The sequence below is a fragment of the Plecotus auritus genome (assembly GCF_963455305.1).
Source record: "Plecotus auritus genome assembly, chromosome: 8".
Classification (NCBI taxonomy): Eukaryota; Metazoa; Chordata; class Mammalia; order Chiroptera; family Vespertilionidae; genus Plecotus; species Plecotus auritus.
The window spans coordinates 85,608,568-85,620,199 of NC_137782.1; the positions used below are offsets into that span (position 1 = coordinate 85,608,568).

Sequence of the window (11,632 nt, forward strand, 5' to 3'; positions counted from 1 at the left end):
AACAAAAATTCAATCATCTTCTCCACCTTCCATAGCTCCAAAGAAACTTTTCTGGTGTACAAGACAAACTGAAGCAAATATTCTCTAAAAGGTGACTTACTGATTTCAGTAAAAAGTGTAATTTGATGCCAGTTCTGTTTCAATAATTTGAGACACTTCTACCAAACTACAATTCAGTTGCCCTAACTAAAAGAAGAAAAAATCCCATCTGCAAGCTGACCTCTACAAAATTCCTGCAATGAAACCATTCTTTCCTTCCAGCAAAGAAAACATGTTAAAGTTCTTTATCATTTTACATGTGGGCTGCATGTCATTTTCCAATGGTCTCCCTCTCATGTGGTTGCTCTATGTATTTTCCATAACTGATTCGTCTTTGGATACCGACTTGACTAACTAATGAGACTCAGATCAATCCAGCCATTCTGGCTTTAAGAAGGGAATAGAAACGACAAGGAACAGCAGGCTTCGGACAAGAAGCAAAGGTCACCCAAGTGCCATCCTGAACCAAGACCGGGACAAACAAGAGGTTGAGAAGCAAAGTGGCCTCAGGCCAATGACCTTTCCACCTGACCTTGAAAAGGGACATACACACTGCCGCTCATAGTTGCTACACTAAATGGTATTCATGAATGTGGAACTAAGAATAATTCAATATTTGGAATTAAAAAGAAAACAGAAACTAAATCATAAGCGACGGTTGCATGAAGAAAAGGAAGGTTCCAAGGCCCTGACAGGCAACTTTGAATGTGCAGTAGCTGGAAAGAGAAAGAGGGAAGCAGAGGGAAGACACCAACACCTTCCGCCGTCCTCAGGCGCCTCAAGAGCCTGCTTTTTAAGTAGCTTAAACAAAATCCCACATTAAGCCTCAGGAGCCCCCCTACCCCCCCCCCCCGCCCCAGGTGGCCAGCCTTGGGTGATGTGTCATCTTTAATACAATCACTAAGGCTTGGGGTGATGGGCTGTCCTGACTGGCTTAGCCAAGGTCACCTTCTCCAAGCCATGGTTCAAAAGGTAAAGTCACCTTCCCTGAAACAGGTGGAATGAGGGGAAAGGAGGGGGCGATGCCCCATGAATTATTATCTCGTTTTTATCATAAGAAGGCGGACACTCTCTGATTTGTGAGTCAGCACCAACCTTGGGGATTTTCCCGTGGTGTTACCTCCACCTGGACAATGGGATGTGAGAAATACACAGCGCCAAGGAGCTAGCATTCCTCAGCACCATTCCTGGGCTGGTGGCCATTCGGGACAGGCAGGTATTTCCCTTAATCTGTTCCTCGGGGCCTGGATTTGGCAGGCATTTGGGTAAAAGGAAAACATGTTGCTATTCATGATGAAAGGACTTCACTAAGAGGGTAGAGCCAGTTTACTAGGGAACCCTTTATTTTCTGAGCACCTTGATGGGTGTGATTAAGTCTTAAAAGAACTGAGCTGCTCTGCCCCACAGAGGGAGGGTTTGGACCAGCTGAGGGATCCTAGGGAAGGGATCTCCAGGAAAGGGATAGGGTGGACAAATGAGAAATGCCAAGAGGGACCAGCGAGAGAAAGAAGGTCAGTGACTCCGTGAGGCGAAGGTCAAAGGGCAACTACCTCTAGGAGTGAGGTCAAGAGCATTTCAAGGAAAAGGTTGAAAATGTCAAGGTTATTGCTCCACAGAAATCTCTTCGGCTGCCTGAAATCTCCACAAAAGTTCACTGACCTAACGAAGGCTTTGGCTGAAGGATGTTTTTCACGTGGTTTTGTTTGGTTTCTTTTCATTTACTGGGAATCAAGAAGGGGGCTGGGTTATATACCTGCCTAGATCCCTGGAACCAAAAGCACATCTAGATGCAGGTATGACTTTGAGAGAGAACCCTGCACCGGCTGCAAATTACAGATGTTTTAGGAGTAATAGGACTTTTAGAGGAAATCTAATTGAGTTACAGTTCTGCAGTTCCTTTGGGAATCAGTTGGATATCAAAATCCCAGTGCCTAGGTCCCAGCCCTGACCAATTAAGTCAGAATTTCTCAGAGTGCAAAGCAGGCATCAGTACTTTTTAAAGCTCCTCCAGTGATGGCATAGGCAGCCATGCCTGAGATTATGGGGACTCCAGCTGACATTTTTTGTTGTTGTTTTCCTCACCTAAGGATATTTTTTTTAAAAATATGTTTTTATTGATTTTAGAGAGAAAGAGAGGGGAAGAGAAGATACAAACATCGATCGGCTGCCTCCTGCAAGCCTCCTACTGGGGATAGAGCCCGCAACCCATGCACGTGCCCTGACCAGGAAATGAACCTGCGATCTCTTGGGTTCATGGGTCAATGCTCAACTGCTGAGCCACACCAGCTGGGCATCTGAGGATATTTTTTCTACTGATTTTTAGAGAGGGTAGAAGGGGGGGGGGGAGAGAAAAAGAGAGAGACATTGATATGAGAGAGACACATTGATGGTTGCCTCCCACAAACGCCCAACTGGGGCCGGAAATCAAATCTGCAACCTAGGTACATGCCCTTGACCAGGAATGAAACCTGCGACTTTTCAGTGCACAGGGTGATGCTCCAACCACTAAGCATACCAGCCAGGGCTCTGACTGACATCTGAATGACCCTGAGTGTATCTGACCCTGGGCTACAGAAACCTCTGTATCATCTGACACTCTCCCCCCCACACCCCCTGCCCCCAGAAACCCAATGCCAAGGGGAGAGAGCAGAGGGACTGCTTAGAAGAGTCTGCTCCTTGTTCAGCTACCATTTCATGAACTGCTTCTCCGTTTTATGTTTGTCTACACAGCAGAGTATAATGAAGAGAAGCAGGTGAATTATTTCTTTAGTCTCTAGGGAACCTCAGCCATCACATCAGTCCCTGGGGTCTGATCAGCTCAGCACATCTGGGGGAAACCTATGGCTCTGCAAAACCTTGCTGAGGGAGGCCCTGGGCTATGGGCTCCGTCTGACTCCTCCCTACTGTCCAGCCCTGCTCACAGTCTGACTTCTTTTCAACCGCAGCAGCCAAGTCTCCAGAGCCAGCAGCATAGGTCCCTGCCTCTTTTTTAGATGATCAGGAGCCACCACAGCCGAAAGCCTTGATTCCCAGTCCCCCTCCATGACTCAGTCATCCAAATGGGGCAGCATATTCCCCGAACATGCCCACTATGGCCGACCATGTCAGCTCTCTCCTCTTGTATGCCCTCCAGAGCCAGCGGGACAGGAGCTCCTGGTAAAGTAACTATAAACCCTCAGGCACATCCCCGAGACAGTGAACAAATCAAGGAGTAGCTGATTTCATGTTTTATTGCGTAAAGTGGAAGCAGAACGTGCACCAGGCACAGGTGCATCTAGAAAGCACGCTATACAAAGAAGCAAGTGAGAGCCACTTAGCTGGTCACACAAGGCTCAGGAAGCTTCTCCGTTTGTCTCCTGAGGCCAGCACACTGAGGGGGCCCCACCAGGGAGGGGGCATGCAAGGGAGAGGCAGCCTGCATGGCCCGGCCTGTCACATCTCCTCTATGCATCCTGGCAGCTGGACTTCACCAAGGAGGTCTTGCCCAACCAGGGGACAGTGTATATCTGGAAAGAGCAGAGTGCTTCCTGTAAAAGGGAAACAAGAGAGATGACTGTTTAGGGTTTCAGTAAAAAAGGAAATGGCCCAGCATGAGGTCTCCAAAGTACAGGTGAGGAGCTGTGGTTGCTTGGTGGACCTCTCAGCCCCCTACCCCGCGGAGCCCCGGATAATGATGCAGGACTCAGCAGGGGCCTCTTGGTGACCCCTTCCATTACTCCAAGTCTAGGAGATCTTCATTCCCCTGTCCCTGCAGGAATACACACTGGTGTACCCCCAGCATGGCCCTTTAAGGAGCAGCCCAGCAAAGCCACGCAGCCCCAGAGGGTGCAGGGTATCAGCCAAGTTCCCTCCACCTCAGTGGGCTAGCACTGTGACCGGAAACTCCCCTGAAAGAGCAGCGTGTTTGGAGAGGTGACAAGCAGATGGAGGTCTCCCCAGTGGCTGAGACATCCCAAGAACCAGTCAAGCCCAGGGGTGAGTCTGGTGTTCAGTGAGCAGGGCAGCATGGATGGGCTTCTGCGGACAGGCCTCCAATTCCCTCTAACCTGTTCCAATGGCTGAGGCTGGGATTAAAGAGCCCTATCTCCACCCTGGTGCTTCCTTCAGTCAGCAGGCAACAACCCCCCAAAGCACATGGTGCTCAAAGGTCCCAGCTCAATTGCCCTTATAAATTCAAATTAGGGACCTGTACACACAAACTGACACCCTTTCCCCCACACCCCACCCAGGCCATAGCACTCACCCATGACACATCCCCAGGGCGCCTTGTGCCCTGTGTGCCTGGCCCCTGGCCCACGTCAAGTACATACCTTCTTCAGGTTCGGCTGCACATGGAAGGGACAGTCGGCCAAGTTGGGCTGAGACTTGGTACATGTGGTTCGACCAATTTCCACATCCAAGAAGTAGTTCAGCCCAGCCACGAGCTGTGCACATAAAGGGAAGGATTGGTTTTCATCACCTGCCCACGTCACCCAGGCAGGTACCTTCCCGTTAGCGCACATTGCGCCAGCATCCAGGGGTTGCCAGAGCCAACACCCAGGAGGCACCCAGCCACCTTCTGAAGGCTGCCCAAGACCGTGTGCCCCAGGTCCTCCTTGTAACTTGTTTACGGAGCAGCTCTGACAAGGTGAGTCACACAGCCTGGCAGAAGAGAGGCAGGAAAATAGAAGGTGGAGCCAGACATCAAAATTCTGCCAGAAGCTAGAGGTGCAGCTCTGGGGAACCAGCCAGGGTATCAGCAAATCCACTGTGCCAGCGCCAGGAACCAGGGCAGGGAATAAGGCAAAATGACAGCTCTGCCGGGGCCGTGGCTAGTTCTGCCTCAGGAAGACTCACATGGTAATGGCCTTGAAGTTACAGTCCAGTTGGTAACATCCAGCCCATCGAGACTCTCATTCCATGTAACCAGGTTACTCATGCCCCCACTGAGCAGATGCTTTACACACACACACACCTCACATCTTGTGTCTTTTACATTTGAGATTACAGATGTGAAACCTGTGCTCACACAGGCATCCCAGACACACCTGGTGAGAACTCAGAGAACCTCGAGACGAGGGGCCCAGACCAGGCTCTGGACTCTGCCCTATGGATGTCAAGCAAGTCTTACGATCCCTCTGCTGTCAGTTTCTTTCTTTCTTTTTTTTTTTTTTTTTTTTAAATTTATCTCTATTGTTGAAAGTAATACAGATGTGCTCTTGGTGTCAGTTTTCCACATGGGCCGATGCGTTGTGACACCAAGCTAGGTTAACAGTGGAGAGGAGCTGTGCCTGGCAGGGACCTGGTGAGCAAGGAGTGCCCGTCCCATCCAAAGGGGCCAGTGCCAGCCAACGGCTGCCGGAGAAATGGGTCCGATTTTGACCCATCGTCTGACGTTTCAAGAGGAGGTGAGAACAGGCTCTAAACTAGTGGTTCTCAACCTTTCTAATGCCGTGACCCTTTAATACAGTTCCTCATGTTGTGGTGACCCCCAACCATAAAATTATTTTCATTGCTACTTCATAACTAATTTTGCTACTGTTAATGAATCGTAATGTAAATATCTGTGTTTTCCGATGGTCTTAGGCTCTACAGCAGCGGTTCTCAACCTGTGGATCGCGACCCACAGGTTGAGAACCACTAGCAGGGTCTCCTAAGACCATCGGAAAACACAGATATTTACATTACGATTCATAACAGTAGCAAAAATTACAGTTATGAAGTAGCAACGAAAATAATTTTATGGCTGGGGGTCACCACAACATGAGGAACTGTATTAAAGGGTCGCGGCATTAGAAAGGTTGAGAACCACTGCTCTAAACACTGGCATGCAGCAGGCACCGCACTTTGCTGCTGTGTGGCTATGTCCTGCTCTTCCATGGTCTAAATGCCAGCCTTCCTCCAAGGACAAGCTCAAGGCCCAGCAGCCCCTCCGGAAGTGCCCTCCATTCCCCTTCTAACTCTGACGACTGCTCTCCCTATCTGGCCAGAACCTCAGGGCGGGCTGGCAGAGGCAGGGTCAGGTGGTCCTCTCTACCCCAGCATACACTTACTATCTCTGGCTTCTGGTGGTGGGGTACCCATCTAAGGGTGGGGAATCAGACTTCAAAACCCAGAGCCTCCTCCAGAGCTCTGACCTCTGGAGGGAAGAACACTCGAGGGGCCTTTCCTCCAGGGTCTCTCAGGTCTGGATTCCTATGCAAGACCCTCTGCCATAGCATCTGCCTGGATGCCACAGGCTCATCCTGGACTCCTCTGTGTTTGCTGGTTCCCTCAAGGTGACCAGGGGAGCAGTGAGGGCCCCTCCTCAGTGCCTGAGGCCCCAAATACCATCACACAGAGGGGACAGGGAGGTTGGTTTAGTGGCACCTGTTGAGAGGAGACTCAGAAAACATTCCTCTTTTGCATGACCCAAATCTTATCCTGAGGAAACCTCAGGGCAGCACTAACTGAGTGCCAGTCCGCACATTTAGGCTGGACCCTTTGCAAATGCCAAGGTGATGAGGCAGACAGACAGGCTGCTCCAGGGTAAAGGGGGCTGCAGTGCATGAACCGGGAGTGTCCTTGGCTATAAAGGACACTGGTGGAACTATCACAGACATCTGATAAATCTATGCATTAGATCACTATTTCAGTGTTGTTCAAAATCATACTGTGATTATTTTTAAAAATGCCTGTTTTTAGGAAATATATACTCTCAAATGGTTCAGAGAAATAAATGCATATATGTACCACCACACACATGGGAGGGAGGTGGATAAAGCAAACAGGGCAACATTTTGACTAATCTGGGGGAAGAATCTACAGGATTCTATGTTCTATTTTTGCACGTTCTCTGTAAGTCTGAAATTATGTCAACATGAAAAGTTAAGAGGAATAAAGTGTTTTAAAAAACCATTCAGTGGCAGAGCCGGGAGGGCAGCCGGTATGCAGCCTGTTTTTCCTTTGCCTGTGGTCATTAAGTTGCCAACTCACTCTGATCCCCAGTCCCATGGCCTGGTAGGGAGATAAGTGGGCTGGACCGCAAGCCCTGTCCTTGCTGGGCGGGTGCTTGAAAACATAAGCGAAGGCCTGGCACTGACCCAGAGTACCTGTGACCCACTACCAGTCCTGGTGAATAAGCCCGTGATGGTCTGTCACATGAAAGACCAGAGAAACTGCCTGGCTGAGAAGCACTGGCGGGTGACCATCCCGCGAGTTGGGCGCTTGGGGCGGGGCTGATCGCGTCACAAGGGCCACGCCCGCCCGGGGCGCAGGCTCCTCCTCCCCATCCTCTCGCCCTGCCCCCGGTCCCCGGCCCCGGCCCCCGCCCCCGCCCCCGCCCCCGCCCCCGGCCCCTGGACGCACCTGCTTGCGGGCGCGCACCACCCGCATGGCGCGGCTGTGGTAGGCGTCGTTGCTCGCCTTGTTGTACTCGCTCAGGGCGAAGTTGAGCGCCTGCTGCACGCCCTCCTCGTTTACGTCCGCCTCCGCCAGGCCGCCCAGCAGGCGAGGCCTGCCGGCGTTGGCGCCGGCCGCAGGGCTCGCGGTCAGGGCCAGGGCCAGGGCGAGGGCGAGCAGGAACAGCGGGGCGCGCGATAGCCCGGCCATGGTCGCCTCCAGGCAACAGAACGCTAGAGCTGGGAGTTGAGCGTGGAGGGGTGCGATCTAGATGCCGCGAGCTCCACCCGCCCGCAGAGGCTTTTATGCCTCCGTCTGCCCTATCGCCGCCCGCCCCGCCCCGCCCCGCCCTCGGCTCCTCCTTTTCCGCCTGTCATATCCCCACCCCCTTTCCGCAGGCCAGCCCCTCCCTGGGCCCTGCTCCGTTTCAGTCCTCGGGTCCTGCTTCTCCAACCAGCTCCCTTCGCCGCCTTTTTGTCATCATCTCCAGCCTTAATAATCCTTCCCCTCCTCCCGGCTCCTCCGCCCCCTTGAGCCCTGCCCCTCGGTCCAGTCCCGGCTTAGCCACCGAAGTCTGTCTGGGTTCCTCCCCCACCCATTTTAGCCCCTCCCTTCCCTCCCAGGCCTCCTCTAGTGTGCTCTGAAGCTCAGCTCATTCTGGCCACCCTTCTCTGGGCCTGAACAGCTGGTAACCCCTGGATTCTAATTTATTCTTTTAAAGGGAAAAATAGGTGTCTTGGTCTCTGAGCAATGGGTCGAATTCTAGGGATGCCAGAGCAAGGGTACGATTTCAAAGGCTGGGGAAGATGCCATCTGCGCCTGGTACTGGGGAGTATCTTTGCCAAACATAAGTGAAGTTCTTAACCTCTAATTGGTAAAAAGTTCGCGTTCTCTTTTGCACAACTCATGCATTTATTCAACAAACCTTTCTTGGGCTTCTCCCAGGCCAGGAGGTCTAGGGTTTGTACGTAACAGGTGGCGAGTAGGCGAGTGAGCCTTGGACTTGACATTGCAGAGGGGCTGCCCTATAGAGATGTAACCGAGTCCATGTGTAGCTTTCTATTTTCTAGTAGACACGTTAAAGAATGTAAAAAGATACAGGTGGCAGTAAGTTTAAGAATATGTATATTTGATATGTTAACTGGGAAAAAAGGTGAGAAGTGACAAGTGCAATTTAAAAGAGCAACTATTCCAGAAGCACTGTTTTAGGCAGAAACTCATAGGGTTTCTATTAGGAGGTGAAGGCAAGGGGTATTTATGATAAAGGGAAGGGGATAATTACTTGAAAAGAAGGAAGAAATTTCTATGGGTGTTAATAAACTAAGGAAGGAATTTCTACAGATGCAGATAAGCTAACATAGTGATATTTGTCCTAAAGAATGAAACTGATTTTTAGTTTTATAGTTATGACTTCTGCTTCCCTGTTTTGACTCCAAGAAAGAAAATATCTGCCAAGGACGACTTCTTGTGGCTGACTGGGCCCAAATATAAAACTGGAGTCTAGCAGCTATTGTGGCAGAGGCCTCTAAATGCACACTGCCTACCAGCGAAAAGCCACAGGCTGAGCTGTCAGCCTGTGCACTCTGCTCCTGCATCATGAAGCAACCCTGGTAAGAGAGTTCATAGGATTGAAATCAACCAATAGAACTGAGACTTTCCTGTCCAATTTGAGACTAGGGAGTGCTATTTGGGCCAATCAAATTGTGATGATTTGGAGTCCTCAATTGCATAGCAAGGGACCAATCAGGGACAGGGGATGAGCATCATTATATGAGCCAGCTTCACCTTTGTGCTGGTAGAGCACACTTTCAGTTTCCTTGCAAGACTGTCTCCCCAGCTGAGCTCTAAAACCAGAACCTTAACACTGAGGGCACCTCACCTGGGGCACCTCTCCAAAGTTGTTTCAAAATCCTGCTTTCCAAACTAGTCTCACCAGAAGGGGGTGGAAAAAAAGACAGAGAGGACCCAAATAAAATCAGAAATGAAAGAGGAGAGGTAACAACTGACACCAGAGAAATAAAGAAGATTGTGAAGAAATATTATGAACAACTATATGCCAACAAGTTAGAGAATCTGGATGAAATGGATTAATTCTTAGAAACATACAATCTTGTAAAACTGATTCAGGAAGAATCAGAAAATCTGAATAGAAAGATTAAAACTAATGAAATGTAAGGAGTAACCAAAACAACAAACAAAAACCCTCCTGAACAACACAAGTCCTGGGCCAGATAGCTTCACAGGTGAATGTTAACAAGTACTCAAAGAAGAACTAACCCCTGGCCTCAAATTATTCCAAAAATTTCCAAAAGGAGGGATGACTTTCAAGCTCTTTTTATGAGATCAGCATTATCCTAATTCTAAAACCAGATGAAGGCACTACAGAGAAAGAAAATTATAAGCCAATATCCCTGATGAGCAGAGATACTAAAATTCTCAACAAAATATTAGCAAACTGGGCTAGCAATACATTAAAGAGATCATACACCATGATCAAATGCAAGTTACTCCAGAGACGCAAGGTTGGCACAATATCTGAAAATCAATAAACTTGATACTCCACATAAACGAAATGAAGGATAAAAACCACATGACTATATCAATAGATGCAGAAAAAGCATTTGATAAAGTCTAGCACCCATTTATCATAAAAAAACATTCAGCAAAGTGGGAATAGAGGAATCATCTCAACATAATAAAGGCCTTATATGACAATCCCACAGCCGATATCATACTCAATGGGCAAAAACTACAAGCCATTCCCCTTAAGATCAGGAACAAGACAGGGATATCCACTTTCACAACTCTTATTCAACATATAACTGAAAGTCCTAGCCCCAGCATTCAGATGAGAAGAAGATATTCAAATAGGAAAGGAAGAAGTAAACTGTCATTATTTGCAGATGACATGATACTGTATACAGCGAACCATAAAAATTCTACCAAAAACTGCTAGAAGTGATAAATGAATTCAGTGAAGTAGCAGGATACAAAATTAATATCCAGAAGTCAGTTGCATTTTTATGCACCAATAATGAATTATCAGAAAGGGAAACTAAGAAAACAGCCTCTTTCACAATTGCTTAAAAATATAACCTAGAATATTTTTTTTTCAATTAGCAATAATGGCGCTTCAGATAAACCTCATTGGTTACAAAACTGCACAAAGCTGACCTAGAAATAATTTAACCAAGGATGTAAAAGACCTCTACTCAGAAAATTATAAGACACTGAAGAAAGACATTGAGGAAGATACAAATAAGTGGAAGCAAATACTGTGTTTATGGATAGGAAAAATTAACATCACTAAAATGTCCATACTACCCGAAGTGATCTATAGATTCAACGCAATTCCTATCATAATACCAATAGCATATTTCACAGAACTAGAACAAATATTCCAAAAATTTACATGGAACCACAAAAAATCCCAAGTCGCCTGGCAGGCATGGCTCAATGGTTGAGTGTTGACCTATGAACTAGGCCAGTGGTCAGCAAACTCATTAGTCAACAGAGCCAAGTATCAACAGTACAACGATTGAAATTTCTTTTGAGAGCCAAATTTTTTAAACTTAAACTTTTTCTAATGCCAGTCCTTCAAAATAGAATCGCCCAGGCTGTGGTATTTTGTGGAAGAGCCACACTCAAGGGGCCAAAGAGCCGCATGTGGCTCGCGAGCCGCAGTTTGCTGACCACTGAACTAGGAGGTCACAGTTTGATTTCTGGTCTGGGCATATGCCCGGGTTGCAGGCTCAATCCCTAGTAGAGGGCATTATGCAGGCGGCAACTGGTCAGTGGTTCTCTCTCATCATTGATGTTTCTATCTCCCTCTCCCTTCCTCTCTGAAATAAATAAAAAAATATGTATTTTTTTTAAAAATCCCAAGTCATCACAGCAATCTTGAGAATAAAGAACAAAGTTGGAGGAATCATGCTACTTAATATCAAAGTATACCACAAAGCCATAGCAATCAAAACAACATGGTACTGGTATAAAAAAAAGACAGATAAATGGAACAGAATAGAGATCCCAAAATATACCCACACTTTTATGGTCAATTAATATTTGAAAAAGGCAAGAACATGCACTGGGGTAAAAATAGTCTATTCAATAAGTGGTGTTGGGCAAATTGGACAGACATGTGCCAACAAATGAAACTAGACCACCTTTACACCATACACAAGAATGAACTCGCCCTGGTCCGTGTGGCTTAGTTGATAGGGTGTTGCCCCGT

At 48.0% G+C, this 11,632-nt stretch overlaps 1 protein-coding gene across 1 annotated transcript; it reads right to left on the bottom strand.

Moving 5' to 3' along the window:
- Positions 1 to 3,251: 3,251 nt before the first annotated feature.
- On the bottom strand, positions 3,252 to 7,974 carry LOC308255560 (cystatin-C-like). Its single transcript, XM_080683164.1, has 3 exons — positions 7,366 to 7,974; positions 4,350 to 4,463; positions 3,252 to 3,566 (listed from the first exon to the last, which is right to left on the bottom strand). The coding sequence occupies exons 1-3, from the start codon at positions 7,606 to 7,608 to the stop codon at positions 3,483 to 3,485; spliced, it is 441 nt and encodes a 146-aa protein (XP_080539290.1). The 5' UTR covers positions 7,609 to 7,974; the 3' UTR covers positions 3,252 to 3,482.
- Between the last annotated feature and the right edge of the window lie 3,658 nt (positions 7,975 to 11,632).